This window comes from Musa acuminata, chromosome BXJ2-10 (genome assembly GCF_036884655.1).
Source record: "Musa acuminata AAA Group cultivar baxijiao chromosome BXJ2-10, Cavendish_Baxijiao_AAA, whole genome shotgun sequence".
Taxonomy (NCBI): domain Eukaryota; kingdom Viridiplantae; phylum Streptophyta; class Magnoliopsida; order Zingiberales; family Musaceae; genus Musa; species Musa acuminata.
The window spans coordinates 37,610,557-37,628,844 of NC_088347.1; the positions used below are offsets into that span (position 1 = coordinate 37,610,557).

Here is an 18,288-nt window from a genome sequence, read left to right on the forward strand (position 1 = left end):
ACAGACAACAATCATGTGCACAGTAGTGACTTTTATCCCCAAACAGAACATGTCGCAAAGAAATCATTATAAACAGTTTAGTCTTGCTGATGCTTCTGAATACATTGGTGCACATGTTTTAGTTAAAAAGGGATGACATTTTGGATACAACGAAAGATGAAAAGAGCTCATCCTTGTAATCGGCACCATTATCTTATTTGCATTAGTCTTTGCTATATACATTTCAGAGGTTACCAGAAGGATGGTCATCGTTCAATGTTGCATTGCCATAGAGAATAACCCCAAAGAGAGAAACAATTTGAGGGAAAGACCATCACATCAACATGTTGTAAGCCGGCAAGTCCTTTACACAGGTGATGTCTTCCAAGGCAAGTTCACGCTCCAACTGATTTCTTGTAGACTTCAAAACCTCCTGGAGCAAAATAAGACAACGGGAATCAGAAGGCAAAAATCACAGTGGATCAGTATCCAATACAGAGACAAAAAGAGGGACTGGCAATTACATTAAACTCCATATAAGATGCACGCTTTGCGAGCCACTGAGCATCCAGCATGCGAAAAGCTATGCAGTAGAGGTTATCAAATGCTTTTTCATCTTCCCCAAGCAGTTCCAGGAACCGAACTCCTGCTTTAGAAGATGGCAAGACTGAAATAATAGACAGGCAGCTTTAATACCTAGGTCAATCATTAGCTGCTCCCGGAAAATAGTCCATAAGTTACCTGATTGCAAGTCTAGCATCTGTATCAACATGAATGATATATTAACACCGGCTACGGCAAAAGGATATTCCCAATCAGCCCTTCTACCTTCTGTTTTGTGTAACAGAGTTTGGAATGAATTCTGCATCAAATAACCAAAGGTTTGAGATATATGCTGGATGGATTTGACCACATGACAAAAGATAAGTGACTATTACATCTCGAAACATAATATCTATCAAAAGTTAGCTACCGGGTAGTTTTTGGCAAAATAGATGAGGTTTTCCAATGATATATATCCACCACCCCTGAGAAAAGATTTAAGCATTATGACTGTCAAGCACTTCAATTTTATATTCTCAAGGTAATCTGAACATAAGCACTTCAATTACTTGGTTCCACACTACCTGAAATCTGTTGATGGGTCACACCCTTGCCAACCCATTTCCTTCCATAATTCAGATTTAAGAGGAGGAATTTCTCGATCAGGATAGGCTAGATGCCATAGCTGTTTCAGGGCATCCTGCAGCATAATTCTATGTTAGCTTTCGGTGATTTCAAATCGGGTTTGCTCCATGATGAGAGTTCTGATAAAGAATACAGAAAATCATAAGGACACCAAAAGGGTAAAAATGGTCTCCATATATGACCAATAATACAGAGAATCGCTGGCAAATGCAAGCAGTACATACTTGATGATCCATTCGAGAACCATCAAACTGGACCTCCACCCTCAGCCGCAAATTTCTGTACCGTTCTTCCTGCAAGATAGGGTACAAAAGAAATGCAGGGAACAAGCATTAGAAAGCCATTACTAACTTCTGCAGGGCAAAAGCAAAGGAAGTATGCCGTAGTAGTTAATGGATGCTGTGTCAACTTTTTCCTTCATACAGAAGAAAACATTACCATATCCAAGGTTCACAAGAGCTTGCATATGAAAATTACAAGAGGTGGAGAGAAGAGCCATTTTGCATGATGTCTTTTCTCTGTTCCCTCCTTTCCAAAATTTGAAACTTATAGATGTGGTGGAGAATTTTTGCATAGGGAGACGGTGTTAAAAATGAGAAGTGCAAAAAATTCAAGAAAAAAGATCAATTAATTTTTTATTCAAAAATATTACACATATACCACTTAAAGTTGTCATGCAAGTGCATATGACATGGGAAAGATCTGTAATGCTGACCGCAGCAGGTACAGCGAGGCACAAGGAATATCTGAAGCTATTGCACACGATAAGAGTTGGGAAAAAAAACTCAATGCCACCCAACAAAGTATAGACTGTTTATCTTATTGATATAACTGTGGTTCTTGTGGATTGGAATAATGCATGGCAATGATGCAACAGTGACAATCTCAAACAACAATGGTAACATTAAGGTTTAAAATGTTGGTCCTGTACTGGTTTTGAGACCTTCTCAGACTGGTAGGATACAGGTATACTGGCAGCACTGAAAAAAATTAAAAAGTGAATAATGACTGGTAGCAAGAAATATGGTCCGGTCCAGGTCCTTGATTGGACCGATAAACTGGTCTGACCAATATTTGAAACCTTGAGTGATACTATGTCCAGGACCTTGTGCACAAACAACTACACAAATTACCCAACACAAATCAACGTTTAACATACATCAAACCGATTCTAAGTTTCAAAATACTATAAAAATATAAGAGATGTCAACTAACATGAATTTTAATGATGCTAAGACAAATGAATGCTCTCCATTAACCAGTTAATCTAATAAAGATTCCACAAAATTAACAAAAAAAAAAGGTCTTCACTTTACCTGCAAGGGACAAAGACAAATTGGGTCATCTTGTTCATTTGAAGCGATGGAAGAGATAGGTAAGAACCTTCCTAAAACCGACCCAGAGCCAAGGATAATATTTGCTGCAAGAAAATAAATACCAGTGGCATAAACTGCACAAATTAGGTACGTGAAGATTAAGATGGGGAAAACAAAAATAAAAATAGATACTATTCCAAAGAATCCAGAAGACTTCATGAAATATAAGCTGATTATTTTCGGGTAGCATACATAGATGTCAAATATGTTAACTTGGATACAATGGACACACACATATGGTTGAAAACCATGAGCACAAAATACTTAAGGTAAAAGGGGCTTCAGGTTTGCATAACATCAAATAGAAGTTTCTGAAGCCCAATTTTTTGACTGTCCACATGAGTATTCATTCCATTAACTCTATAAAGAAGCTTCGATTTCTTATTTGAAAAAGAGGAAAGGATCCACATGCATTGCAGAGACAATATCTCAAAATTTGACAGACAACTTTCCAGCTTGTAAGTGATTATTAAAGTTTGCTCATTAATTTTTTGTCAAACATCACAAAGCAAGATGTATGTAGTTTGCAGTTTGTGCATTTCAACCACAAAAATGCACATGCTTTTCCGATACTCAGCATTCTAGTTTAATATTTTCCATAACATTTGAGTAATTGTGTTTGCAGAAAAATATCATCTCGAGGCTTCATCACAAGATGTTATGTGAAGAAGATGATATGAAAAGACAACATGAAGTTTATCTTTATCCAGAAAAAAAATGATCTGATTCAAGAATATTAAAATTCCTAACACATGGACAAAAGAGTCTCCGAAAAACAAAGACCATTAAAATGCAGAAATGGAGGAGCCACACTTCATTTCCTTGTTTCCAAAGCAAAGAGATGGAAAGATTCCATTTTTGGGTTATTTTGGTCTTTGACCTCCCACTCTTTCCGTGTTCAACACACATCTCAATGTTGATAAAATTTTAGAATAACATGTAAAATTTTATCATGCTTATTTCTTTTAAAAGAATTTGGACTTCATCCAGGTAGAATTGTCCATACCATGTACCTAGGAAATGCCTTCCAAAGACACTTAAGAACCTCTTCTAACTGAGGAGGGATATTGACCGTTTTGCTAAAGCCTAGTTGGCTCTTGTTTATCATTTTTGCACTACGGCTAATTGACTTGGCAAGCCTCTTAATCACTGGTAACTGGTGATACTTTTAATTATTCTTTCATAATACAATTTAGAAGCATATACTGCTCAAATCTTCTTTTCTTGCATGCCATAAAGGCATTCTAGTGACCGCTCATGATAAATACATGACTCAATCACATTGACAAAATTAAATAAAACAATTGTCATAAATTTAACAAAAATATTTATTACAGAATCTGACAAATATTTAGTTAAACAATAAATGCTAAATAAGTTCCAGCTATATTAATAAAAACATATACCATGGATCATGCATGAAAACAACATAATTGAAACATCGGTTTGCTAGAGACCTAATATAAACAGGCAAATGCTACTGATGGGCATATCAAAGGCAATACCTAACCACTGAGACCATTGAGCAATCAAATTGGCGAAAAGACGTGTCCAGTGAAGGTTTATTTCCTTCTTTTTGTCATCCCAATCTTGTTCACCTCCATCATCACATCCCTTCAAAATATAAATAACTTGTTAAGCATAAAAGCTAACAATAGGAATTTGTCATCCGATTTATCTTCATGCACTACCATAGGTTAGAAATTTTTACAAGAATTACTTTATAGTTATAGTGGCCTGCATGGCGGTTATTCTCAAGCAAAGGTTCATTTAGGGCATAAATTTTTTTACAAGAATTACCTTATAGTTATAGTGGCCTCCATGGTTGTTATTCCCAAGCAAAGGTTCATTTAGGGCATCAAATCCTGATGAGTCTGAATACTCATTTCTCTTCCCGTCAATATCTCCATGATGGAGCCGCCTTCTAATGGTTCTTGCTGCCATCACAGCTATTTAAATGACTTCACTTACCTGTAGAAAATAAATACAGCATTTAAGCAGTATAGCATGACAAAGTTGGAGAACTATAGCATTTAATTCATCATATTTCTTCCTCTAAGTATGATAAAGCAAAAGGCAAATAGTTCAAAGATACTTGTTTGTTCTTAACATCTCTTTTCTTTGTAATAGTTGTTGATAATGAAAGCTGTGTATTATTTTTATTTCCTCATAAAATTAGCAATTTTAATTTCTTCATCATCATTAAAATCCAAGTCATCAAGATTGAGAGTATCATCTTGATATTTTAAGGCTAACCCTAATTTAATTGTCACGTTGACCCTAATTTCATGACTGACATAAATACCCCCTTAAACAAATAATAAAGTTAAGGATATTTAAATATTTTTTATATTATAAAACCAGATCCATTTTATGTAACCCGGTCGGTTCATGCAGGTTATCCAAAAATCGATTTTTGGATTTTTCAATTGGTTTATTTCGATTTTTCAACACATCCTAGGGGCTCAATTAGTTTGAAGATATGGTATGACTTGAGTCAATTGGTTTGAACCAATTTGATTTTGCATGAACCAAGGCTCAAATGATCAGAGTCGATCTGATTTGCCATGAACAAGGGCTCTATTGGTTTGAACCAGTTCGCTATTAGACTGAACTGGCCAGAATTAAATCCAATATAACTGAACCGAGCTTAATAGGCCCCAACCAGTCTAATATAGGTTCAGCCCGATTTGGCCAATTGCTGGAATGCACCGAGCCACAATCCGCACCGTGCTAGGCCACACCAAGCTCCGCTGTGCAGATCTGGTCCAATCAGACCTTGAATCCTATTTTTATCTTTTTCTCTTTTTTTTCAAGGAACAAATAATGATTAATTACTAATAAATTCAGATTAAATTCAATATTTTTTTGTACATAATTAATTGATGAAATAGATACAAAAATTTAAATCAATTCATCAATATTATTTTCTAAAATTAAATTTGCAAGGATGAATAAACTATCAAATCATATTAATTTCAGAAAATACAAATCACATGCACAAAGTTTAACAACCACACAAGCATGGGTCTTTGGAATTCTAATTATGTATTCTACTTAAATTCATAAACAATCTACCATTAGGTTTAGCATGTAGGTATCAATAATAATTTTAATAAAAAAGATTATCCATAATATCTGAAATCCCTATATACTATCTAATAAAATCAAGAAAAACAAAATATAATTATGAACCTACCTAAAGCCAAAAACTCTCACAAGCCTTTCCTGTGATTGAACTCTTTCCCCAACCAAGGTGGATGAAAAGGAGAGGAGTCACCATGTATAAATAGGAAAAAAGGAGGGCTTTGTATTTTCGTTCTTAATTTAATTAAAAATAAATAATACCTTATTTAGGGTATTAAGATAGGAAACCCTAATTCATTAAATTTCCTAATAAGGGTAGATGGTTTAGGAAATAAATGAGAGCATTTTAGTTAAGAATGAAAAGAAAAAAGTCAGTTGGTTTGCAGTATTCATACTTTATGGCTGGTATGCTTAATATATAATAAATTGATAAAATGCTTAATAAGAGCTGATCCGTATGTAGGATCAGGCCTGGGCCAGTAAATATCATTTGGTATCGATCCCTACATACAATATTTTAAACCTCGAGTGAAACTAAGAAAAACACATCATTCTCTATGACCCTCCCACAAAATACCCCAAAATGCCTTTTGTTATGTTCAAACTAAAACTCCCAAGATGAAGTTTCAAACAAACATTCTAGTTCAAAGATGAAATGGTAAAAGCATGCAAAGACAAAAAGAGTTCACCTCTAGATGAACCAGCTCAAGCTCAAAATCCCTATGACAAAGATACTACAACTATATGAGCACCTTGCTAGAGAAGATGCAGATCCAAAGGCTATAATGGTCCCATCAAAGTGAAAACTTGATGGCCACATTACCATTGCAATAAACATTAATGATGATGGGATGCATATGGGCACTTCCAACCAACCAACCAATACCAACACCATATGACACATCATTGACAATTTCACACACTAATGCAATAGCAGGAATAGATGTCACTTACCTCAATCAATCAGGTATTGGTGATTCCAACCAAGGATTTTAATTTCAAATGATACCACCCGGTAGGGCGATATGTACCAGTCCGCCAGTAGACCGGTACGCGGATCGCCCGCTACCGGATGGTACCATCGATTGGGGTTGTTTCCTCCCCATTACCGCTCAAAATCGATCGGTAACGGTCGATTTCGACCGTCGCCGCTCGCTACCGGGCAATATTAGTTGAGAGAGAAGGAAGAAGAGGGGGAAGAAAAAGGAGAACTTGGAGATCCGACGCCGCTCTCCGTCAACGATCCCGATTCGTCGCCGCCCACCCTCGCTGGACACCGCAAATGAGATGTCGTCTCCTCCTCGTCTGAGGCGACGAGGCCTCGCCGTCGTTGGCGACTTCTCCTCATCCGTGCGGGGAGAAAAAGTCGTACTGTACCGTACAGAGCTAAGTTGATACTTCAGTATAGTACGAAATTGCAAACCTTGATTCCAACAACCACCACAATCTTAGAACAGACTACTCCTAGTGGTTGAACAACCATTGAGGAGGCCCAGTAGAAAAAGAGATTATCCTCGATTAATTTTTCAATTATTTCTCCAAATCAAACTCTGACTTGGGTGTTGAAGGAGGATCCCATCAAGCACATTGCCCATGATCAATTTTATTATCTTGACAGTTTAGAACTTTAACGATTGGAGCATTAAGCTCTCAGGCGATTAGCACATCGGATAGTCAATTTGTGATCTAACTAAATAGAATGACTAAAATTGACCGCATCAAATGCCTTCTAGTATGTATTCCATATTGTCTCCAAACAAGAATTAGTGGCTGATCTCTTCTACAGTTTTTTGCTCATTCTTACTGCAACAAATTTAACAGTAGAAGCACACAAGTGGATGGCATTGGTATGTCTCCCTTTGCTTCAAGAAAATGTGAGCTCTCGTCTAGATTATGATGGTATCCTTGATTGAAAGCATCTACTTTTCAATGATCGATACTGGATCTCGTAAGAAAGCTTTCTTTTTGAACAACCTCATTTATAAAAAGAAACATAAATCTTGGAGATAATCATTCAACAAAAATATTCTAAATCAATTGGATACAAGAGTACTTCAATGCAGACCATAGGTCCACGTTTTCCACAAGAATCCATGACAGCAATTCACCATGCATACAACAAATGCATAGTTTTGTGAGTTAAACATAATCATTCAGAAAATTAAATCTAAAAAATCAGCCGCAGTCCTCTGTACTAGTGAATCAAGTAAACAACACCCACTCTTGATGCAGTTTTTTCTTTTAAAGATCAAAGTAGTTTATTGAACAATTAACTAAAATAGACTTCTTCGAGAACAAAGTAATTACTCCAAACAAATAATAATAATATTATGGTATACTGAGTTGAGTAACCTTCTTAACAAAAGAATATATTTTGAATGCAGAAATGCTAAATGGAATGCTCATAACTTAATAATGGAATTTCAGAAACAGCAAAAGAAGGGTTTTGCTAGTTTAGCTATCGAATGACATTAATTAACATAGGTCACGAACGATCTTTATTCTAAACTGCACTTTTATTTGCCTCAAACATGGCATGATTTGCCCTGCATTTTTACTTGATGCATATAGGGATGAAAGCCAGGCAGGCTATGTTGGACTACTGAATCTCATACCCAAATTGGGATGCTCATTATTTGCCTATGACTCAACCTGACCTAATCCCCGACTGAACTATGATTGTAGAACCTGGGTTACAAATGAGGTTGGTAATGGTTGGGTGGAAATCAACCAAAATGGAAGGAGATTGAGAAAGCATCTTTCACATCAACATGATCTGTTCATGGTCTATATTGAAAGAGAAATAAATCCAACTTCAGGAATGTTACCAGCCCAACTATCAAGGTTATAGAGGACTCTGTTGCACTAATTAATGATATTGGCGTAGACTAATATATATTGGCAATTTTCTTGTATCATTTATTGCTTGCTTGTGCTCTCTACAAGGTGCTCATGCGACTGCTGAATGAGACATACTATTCTCTCCTGTATGCGCTCATTTCAACCATCCTGAAACCAATAGGAGACTGACTAAGTCTCTCCTTGCTCAGAATATACATGTGCCACAAGCAACTTCCAAAGCTATGAACAATGACAAAATTTGAGTGTTATAGGAAAACATCAATAAGGAAAGGTTTTGTCATAAAATCCCCTTGGTTAACTAGTGTTTATGTGCTATGTAGTTGGCATGTTGTTGAAAAGGACTCACCACTCTCCCAACATACTACTTGTAACCGCCACCACTACCACCGCCAGACTCACAGAAACCTCCCTCATTCACGCTAATACTAACCCATGACTGCCACCACTTCATAACCAGAGTAGTCGAGACTCCTGCTCTACTTCATACAATCAGTCTGTCATCCACCATAATAGGGACAGACTGATTGTACAATCAATCAATCACTGAAGTTTTATTATAAAAGGGGGCCTCCAATGCAGGTAAATAGACATCCTTAGCATTCAAACTCCTTAGCTCTCCCAGACTCCAAATCTGACTCTGACTTGAGCATCAAAGGAGACCCTCCAAGCCCATTTTAGATGTTTACTCTCAGTATTTTGAGCATAGAATGGTTTTGCTCGGACCAGTACAAAACAGGTGGCATGTACCAGTCCACGAGTCAATGATACATGGACCTCTCTTGTTTCGGACGGTCCAGCACACTCATATAAACAGGAAACTTTTCTAACCCTGATCGCTTCAAACGCACACCGCGGCCGCTTCTCACGCATGTTGCACATCACAACCTATCCTTAACGCGACCTCCGCTCCCCACGCATGTTGAGACCTCACTGCACACCACCACTGCGCACTGACTTTGCCCTAGTCGCTTATGCTTCTTATCCTCTTCCTCTTCCTCCTACTTCTTCCTCCTATTGCTCCACCATCTCCTCTTCATCCTTCTTCCTTTCTCCTTCCTCCTTCCTCTTTCCTCCTTCCTCTTTCTACACCAACCCTTCTTCTTCTTCGATTTCTTCCTTTCCTGAACATTGGTATGTACCGGTATACCGACACATGATACACTAATACTATCCGGTATGTACCGGTCTAACTAGATCATTGAAATGGGTCTGGTACCAGGCGATCATAGATTTTAAGAGGCCAGAGCTGCTGGCACCTCAAATCCTCAGACATTGAATGCATGAACACAAGAAAAGGCCCAGGTCAGATCCTCATTTGAGTCAACAAGATGACGAAAAATAACCCAATCGAACCTAAACATCAAGAGAAATATTTGTGATTGATATAATTTCAATGAAATTAGTCATGTATTGATTGTTCTACACGTCCCATCTAGAAAAGCAAAATTATTTCAATCAAACATTATTTTCATCATCAACCCATTCTTTTACAATCTCAGCCTCAAACCAGGCTTCATTGATTCAGAAAAACCATGTATGCTGCATGATCATATTATCAACTGATACATCTAGAAACTGCATGTGCTAGTGGGGATTGATTTCATCATGCAACATTAAGTTTTTCTTTACTAAAGAAAATATACTGTCATATTCACTAGAGTTGCTTGTAGAATTCTCTTGACTGGCAGCACATTTTGGAATTTACTTTTGTGCTTGGATCAGATGGATACTTGTTATGACTGAAGTCATATATACACTTCCACTAGCCATCATACCAACTGAACCATTCCAATTGCAAGGAAAATCGAATGTGAAGATTGGCGATGAATTACTCACTATTCATAAGATAGAGATAGTAGACAACTCATGGACCAACTATTAGGCTATATCAATTGAAACCAACCAAGTCTAGTTCTTTATCGACCAAGTCCAATTCTTTAGTACCCGAGGTTATCCAAATGATACAATACGACATCCTGCAACATATCGCCAAAATATTGGGTACCGGAGCGCCTGTTGATATATTTTCACACCAAGGGATGGTAATAATAAGTGAACGAGCACTTCTACCATAAATGGAGTTCCCACTGAAACAGCAAATCAACCCTTTCGCAATAAATTCCACTAAATCAACCGATCTCCCCGCCAAAATCAGCGACTCCCGGGTAATTTGATAAACTGAACTTACGCTAATGACATTTCAAACACGGGAAAAAAAAACACGAAATTTTGAGGCCAACTTCACCCTACAACAATTTACAGATCAGTAGCCCTCAAAATCTTCCCTAAATACTAAATTAGCAAAAGGAAGAGAAGAAACATCATCACAGAAATCCATGAAGACTCAATCTTGGCTTCATTAGGTTCAGCGTACACATGAAACCACAGATCCACGACAACTACGAGAAGACCCAAGCAGGAAGGAAAGGTACCGAAGGTCCTTCGATCCGCTCCGACGAAACGATGAAAAGTTGATCTGAGGTATCTTGATCGTTGCGGGTTCTGAGAGCCAATTCGTGCTCGAGCTACAGTATTTAAAGGGGAAAGAGCCTTAGGTCGCAAGGTATCCAAATCCGAAGGAAGAACCTGCCGCCGTCTTAAAGAATACCAACTCATGCGGGACCCCTTCCGTTCACGAAGAGCAACATCTTCTCTAACCAGATCACCGGTACCCCACGCCCTATCTACCTTTTTATTGGAGATGAAAATGGGGCCAGCACGGGCCCGCTTCGGGTCACATAAATCATAGTCGGTGGATTCCGAAGGTAACTCGGAGAAGTATATTTCCTGACGGAGGGCTGAAATTGACGAGCGTACCCCGGAAGGAGAAAGTTAGCTGGACCGAACCAACCCTGGAACCTATTCCGGATGATGTGGAGTTTCAGGAACGTAGGAGACGACGTCACCCTGATGATTTTTCAAGGGTGAATCAGTCTGGATAAAACAATTTATCTGCACCGAACCATCGACGAAGATTTCATGGATGATCTGATTTGTCACGACTGTATGAGACGACGTCACCCATGATTCTTTCCGAGGGTGATTCAGTGCCGCTCGAGTAACCGGTATGGTAAAAGAAGAGGTGATGGGATCGGAGTCGTACGGGAGCGTCCTATTAATTTAATGGGAGATATATTTCTTAATGGTTAAAGAATAAGGCTAAGATATTAAAAATGTTTAAATAGGAATCCATATTAGATGTAGAAATAAATGTTAATTTGTATCGGAATTCAAATTGGTATTTGTATTGCGACTCTCAAGTCCGAGGCGTTGACTTTTGACTTTTGACTTGTAAGCCCGACCTTTTCACACTCGGGTGGCTCGCCAACCCAACCAAACCCAAGAAGGCTTTGCTTTAGCCTCCGGTCAACCAACTGGGTCAAACTCGCCCTCCATCAATCATATATGGTGGTATGCTCATTCAACTCTCTCACCTCCGCCCACAAAACATTCCTACCCTCACTCTCACCACAGCTCTTCTCTTTCCTACGGTTCATCTTCCGGGCCCCAATGGTGCCTCCAATGATACAACGGTAAGTTGTGGCGTCAAATGAGCATGTCCTGTATATCCAACCAACCAAACAACACCCATATGTTTGCCGAAGTCCCAAAATCGATCGAGCAAAGGGAAAAAAAATAGCGAAAAAGAAAAGAAAAAGAGCTGCGGGAGCGAGAGGTGAGTCGAAGAGAGAAGAAAAGAAAAAAGAGATTTTTTTTTTCCTGCTTGATCTACCCGATTCACCTCCAGGATAGCGAAGGAGTAGAAGAAGAAGAAGACGTGGAGAGCGAAGCAAAGAGAAGACGAGCAAAAGCGCTTGAGAGGGGTAGAGAGCGAGAGAGAGAGAGAGAGAGAGGAGGAGGAGGAGGAGGAGGAGAACCGGAGCTACATGCGCCGCCGGCTGAATCGAGGCGACGTCCGCTAGTGTTCCGAGCTCGGGAAGAGGTCAGCTTCAATTTTCTCCTTCTCTTTTTCTTTCCTCATCCTCGTCATCGTCCTCGCACGGATTACTTTCTTTTCTCCATTCGTCTTCTTCTTTCTCTACTTATCTCGCTTTGATCCGGGCGGGAAACCCGTTGAAATCCGCTTCGATCAGTTGTGGGTCCTCTGACCGCAGGCAGGGGAGCGGATCGCTGCCTGGTTATTTCTTGGTGTTCCGGTGCGCAATGAAAGCTTTCCGAGATGGCTGCTGCTAAATGGATCTTGATCCTGTGCTTTAGGGTTTTTGGCTTCTCTATGCAAGAATTCCGGTTTCAAGTTTTCATCTCTGCGGCTGCGGTTTCTCGATCTTTTTGTGATTGAGGGTTTTGGTTGTGGAAGATGAGATTTCCGCCTGCATTGCTGTTGCTGATGAGTTGGCCACTTTGTATAGCTCATGTTCTATCTAGAAGAAGGTGCAAACCCTATTCCTGACTAAATCATAGAGTGGCAGAGGATGGTTTAATCTTCTTAATTTGGTGATTGATTCGATGACAAGTATTCATTGAGACATGCCACAGCCGCCAATGCTGCAGCCGCAGCCGCCGCTGCCGCCAATTATGAAGCATTCCCGGACTAACCTTGGTGACCTTAAATCGCTGATAACCAAGCGTCTCGGCCAGGAGCGAGCACAGCGCTACTTCAGCTATCTGAACGATTTGCTGTCGCAGAAGCTGAGCAAGCGTGAGTTTAGCAAACTCTGCATTTTGACACTCGGCCATGAGAATCTCCCCTTCCACAATCAACTCATCAGTTCTATCCTTCAGAATGCCTCAAGGGCTAAAGCTCCACCACCTGTTCATCATGACAAATTTGCCCAAATGCCAACTGGAATTGTGTTGAATGGTGATGTCTTGCCGAGGTTGCCCCACAAGATCAGGAGTAGGACCGATAATCACCGGGTTAAAGACTGCCCCAGTCCCCTTGGACCAAATGGGAGGGCAGAAGTGTCTGCTCAGCTGTCATCAATACCATATAACACAGCAGCTTTAGGTCAGCATGATGATCTGAACTCAAGTGACTTGCAGAGATTAATACAACAACAACAGTGTGGGCCTCACAAGCAGCCAACAAAGAGAGCAAGGATAGATGAAACACCTGTGCACGACCAGGGTGCCGTACATAGCCCAGTTCTTGCTGAAGTAGTTTCTGTAGACCAAAGGGAGGACATAGAACACTGGAATAAAATGGCTTCCCTTAAAGGTCCTCTTCAGGCTCCACTTGGAATTCCTTTCTGTTCAGCAAGTGTTGGCGGGGCAAGAACGCCATTATCATCAGGTAGTGCTAACATTGATAGGTTTCATAGGAGTTATGATTCTAGTGAACTGTATCATACTGAGGTATTGAAAAAACGAATGGAAAAAATAGCAAAAGCACTGGGCTTGGAAGGAGTGACAATGGACTGTGCCAACTTGCTGAACAATGGGTTGGATGTGTACTTGAAGCGGTTGATTGGTTCATGCATTGAGCTAGTAGGAGTAAGAACAAGGCATGAATCAACAAAGCAGCCATTTTCCAATCTCCTTCCTTTTGCACAACCTGAGAATGGTATTTGTGTAGGAAGCCAAATGCATGGTAATGTTGGTTTGGAAGGCACGCATGTGTTGAGTATGCAAGATTTTAAGGTAGCAATGGAGGTAAAGCCGCAGCAACTTGGGGAGGATTGGCCCATGCTGCTTGAGAAAATATATGTTCGCTCATTTGAGGAATAGTAGAAAGTATGAAACCATTGCTGGTTTGCAGGAACCTTTGGCACTTGGATGGGCTCTGCTGTTGAGCACCAGTCTATTTGGGATTGTGAGAAACCTATTTGAGCTTCTTGGTTAAAAGATGTCCCTTGTAAGCTTCTTCCAGGATCAGCCTAGAAGGATTCTGTAAGATCATGCTAAGGATCATCTCAAACAATTAAAAATCCTTATATCAGCCTGTCCAAAGGAAAGAAACCATCCTGTTTGTCTCACTTATTATATGTAAGCATTTTTAAGGAGGTGGCCTCTTTCTCACAGTATCACCACCAGAGTCTCAAGCTGTTATGCAATTTGCATCATGGAGATTGAGGAAAATTCTGCATGATTTCTTCTGTATCTTATACAATCACTTCTGTAAGTTTTCAAGTTTAGATCTACGTACTATCAATCGGTTAACTTTCTGCTCATTTTGAAATATCATTTTCTGGGTCTTTTTATTTATAAATTTGACTTCTAATTGTTTGGTGGCCCATAGGAATATTGTTCAATGTAACTGTGTCTCTGATTCCTATTACACTTATTCCTTGTGGTGACCTTTTGGTGGGTGTAATTATACTGTAGTATTTTGTGAGCATAATGACCATTTCTCTTATTTGCTATGTATTGTCTGAATTACTACTTTAAAAAAACTTTTAGATTTAAAATTTAACAAATTGTTTCATATTTTGATACAATGATGGAATATGAAGTGGAGTCTAAAGAACTATGTGGCAAATTACTTCAGAAAAAGCAACTAATTTACCTGTAGCAAATAATTTGATGGATAAAATTTTTTCCAATGGCATGCATTTAAGGAAGCTCCAGCAAGTGTCTTTTTTTTTTTCCTTTTTCCAATTCAGACCTTTACAATTCTTCCATTGCGCTATTGTATAATATCATATATCTTATACTGTAAATTCCCTTGGAGCTTTTCCAATACAATTGGTAGAAATTCTGAGGCACCTTCCTCAACATCTGACTTAACGTGTGAATTATTTCTAGCTTACAGTTTGCTTCTCTGTGTACATAGAATGACAACAATTAGAGGATCTTGCTAGGTCATCCTTGTCATATCCAACAAGGTTATCTAGCTTCCTCAGTGTTATTGTATACACCATGGTGTGTGAGTATTTGTATTTGTCTGTCCATGTAGCTTGCATAATTGTTGTCTGACGAGTAACTCTTTATGGTATTTTGGTATATGAGCATATGCATTTGTCTATTTGTAGGGTTTGCCATTGTGGTGGTCTGACAAGTACCTTTATATGAGTAGCGCACTTCGCTGCCCTTCTTTTGGATTTTTGTTTCTAATTTTATTCTCATTTACTACCGAGGTATGTGGTATGCACCCTTTTGAGTAGGATGTAAATCCTATGGATCCTTTGCCTTTCCTGTCACCTTAACAGTGGACCTGCTATTTGGACTTACTGCCTGGCATCCTAGATTCAAAAACAGTTAGACTGTTCTTGCAAAACTTAAATCATACTTCAGAAGTGTTAAATAGGTTCTATTGTGTGATGCAGAGATCTATGCCTCTGTCTAATTCACTTCTGATATTTAGGGTGTTTTCAGGTGCCTCCAAAACTGATTAAACTGACATCCTAGATGCACTTCATAGTTGACTTATCAAGACATTGATATTGGAAGCTTCTGTCACATAGATGTTTATGTTTTATATACTCTCTTGACATTACCAGTGATGCATGATGTATACCATTCTATCTTTTAGGTGTGGCAGGCAAGAGTCTCATTAATTATCTTTTCTTTTTCATGTTTCATATTACGCTCTCTCATGTACTTGGGAAACTGTCAAATGTTTCTTTTGTGGGCTTGTCAAATGACCCTCTTAACGTCACAGAGGGAATGGGTGAGTTGAGATTGGGGCAACAGGAGATAGAATATAGTCTTAAATACTGCTCAATATGTGGAGTTGGAAATGAGAGACACAACATCGTATTGTAACACCTGCAGGATTGTACATGTTTTTGGTTTAATAAAACACATCTTGGTTCTGTATTGTACTTGCTGTTTTTAAATACATAATTGCATATTGTGTTCAGTCTGTTTAGTTATATCTGATGTACTTCCCTCCTTGAGAAAACTTTAAACAGCAAGATCTGTTTGTTGAATGATAACTTCTTACTTTGGCAAGGTGATTTGAGCTTGTTTCCAACTTCTTGTAACATGCAACATAAGATGCTTAAAGGGTTTTGAGAGCTTATAGACTCTTTGACACTAAGAACAAACTGAATTTGACTTCTTTAGCAACTTCTAGAACATCAGTAAGAGTTTTCAGATAAGAATGAGTAGCTGAGAGTCTCAGACTCAGGTGCAGCAACTTAATTAAATTACAAAATCTGCAAAGGCTGGCATGGCATACTGTTGCCACCTAGCTGCAAAAGAAGTTGATTCTTGAGATTAAATCATGTTTAAGATGCTTATTATTTTCTCAGAAACAGTAAAGTTACACTAATTTAATCAGGGTGACCTTGTAATTGAGCATGAATGTTTAATAGAAACCTACAAATCTCTTAGCATGCTATTTAATGGTTGCATTGTTAGTGATTCTCCTAAATTCAATGAGATTTTGATCGTGATTGGAAAATAGGATGTCCTGCTAGTAGATTGGTTCAACCTGGACATATATTGGAAGATTGTGCCAGTAGAAAACAAATTAGAAACCATCAGAAAGACCTGTAAACTGAAAAAAGAGGTTAGAAAATAAGGGGAAAATGGAACAAATTTAAGCATCATGTCTATGATCTATACTGAATATGCATAATTTTGATAAGTATAGTATACTCTGCTGGTAAGGCAAGATTATCTGAACATCATAGCCTTAGACATTGTGTTTCTCATTGTTTGCACAAGAAAAAAATTATTCAAAACATGCTTATTGTGTTCCACTTCAGCTATGAATGTTGTCCAGATATGTCTAAATGTGCTTTTCAATATTGACAAGAGGCAAATGAAGCATGAAAATAGTAGCAAAATAGATGGTCTTTTCTCATGCCAAGAAGATGGTGATACTAAGATGATTAGCAATATTTTTGGTGGTTCAGATATTAGCAAAATGGAACTCAAGTAATGCCCACCAGTTGTGTTTTGGGTGAGGGGTCCTCCAAGATGTAGAAATCGAAGCATCAGATGTAGAGATGGACATTGAAAAGTTCATAAAGCTAGCTTGAATTTTGAACTTTTATTTTAGTTTTGGTAATGTCGTTATCTATTAATCTAAGATACTTCTGCCATGCATAGCTCTAGTTGTAGTACAACAATATTTTTTTGTTAATTATTAACCTTGGTCCTCAACTTCAATTGCCATCATCTTAAGTACTCGGAGTTTGTACAGATATATCAATCTATTCTTTTAATGTGTTCTGGAATGCTTGGTCCTTCATATGAAATTCTTTCTGGTTGTATCTAACCTTATCAAAAAGCTTGAAGGATGATTGATTTCATCCCTAGCATTAGAGGCATTTTATTCTGTTTTCGCAAGACTTGTTTCTTGCATTTATATCAGATATATTTAGTAGCTGTTAGCAACATATATCGTCTTTCTTCCCCGTTGATGACGACTCCAACATATCTCTGTAGTGTTCTAATCATTGGAAGTTGTCTGACCGGCATTTTGCTTGCTGAATGAATCCAGAAACGAAGGTTACAGTTGTTCATGAAGGGTCTATGTGCTGATATTTGCAAGACCAAAATCTCTGAACATGACCGCCGCCGCTTGACGTGAAAGAAAGTCGAAGTATTCGTGAAACAGTTGGTTGATTTATGCTTCCAACAAGACAAAGCCGAAATGTTTCCACCAGCCTCCATGAGTCTTATGCATAGATAGACAGGACAAAGTTCGTTGTGGATGATCTCATAGAGCAAGAAGAGAGAAGAGTATGTTTTGCTACTGTTGTCTTGTTGTTGTTGTTGTTGTTGTGGTTGTTCACTTATGTGCATTGTTTTTTCCCCAGTTTTGTGTTTTTGGCACTTGTGAGCAAATAATAATTGATTGGTCTGCATGTGAAAGACTTTCGAAGATAAATTTGATGTTTTTAAGACATAAATCATATCATTTTACTTTTTATTGTAAATA

General features: G+C 38.5%; 2 protein-coding genes across 4 annotated transcripts; one reads left to right on the forward strand and one right to left on the reverse strand.

Annotated features, from left to right (window-relative positions):
• Positions 1 to 50: 50 nt before the first annotated feature.
• Positions 51 to 11,080, reverse strand: LOC135625571 (uncharacterized). Its single transcript, XM_065130545.1, has 10 exons — positions 10,925 to 11,080; positions 4,344 to 4,514; positions 4,049 to 4,157; positions 2,484 to 2,587; positions 1,392 to 1,460; positions 1,107 to 1,222; positions 953 to 1,007; positions 721 to 841; positions 504 to 646; positions 51 to 412 (listed from the first exon to the last, which is right to left on the reverse strand). The coding sequence occupies exons 2-10, from the start codon at positions 4,485 to 4,487 to the stop codon at positions 314 to 316; spliced, it is 960 nt and encodes a 319-aa protein (XP_064986617.1). The 5' UTR covers positions 4,488 to 4,514; positions 10,925 to 11,080; the 3' UTR covers positions 51 to 313.
• A 1,213-nt stretch (positions 11,081 to 12,293) lies between these two features.
• LOC135625572 (uncharacterized) lies at positions 12,294 to 18,237 on the forward strand. Of its 3 annotated transcripts, none has more exons than XM_065130546.1 (3): positions 12,294 to 12,435; positions 12,608 to 14,570; positions 17,848 to 18,237. In XM_065130546.1, exon 2 carries the CDS (start codon positions 12,981 to 12,983, stop codon positions 14,178 to 14,180), a length of 1,200 nt encoding a protein of 399 aa, XP_064986618.1. In that variant the 5' UTR covers positions 12,294 to 12,435; positions 12,608 to 12,980; the 3' UTR covers positions 14,181 to 14,570; positions 17,848 to 18,237. The 3 variants fall into 3 exon arrangements, with proteins under 3 accessions (XP_064986618.1, XP_064986619.1, XP_064986620.1); XM_065130547.1 differs by having other exon boundaries at positions 12,296 to 12,435; positions 12,587 to 14,570; XM_065130548.1 differs by having other exon boundaries at positions 12,352 to 14,570; positions 17,793 to 18,237.
• Positions 18,238 to 18,288: the final 51 nt, after the last annotated feature.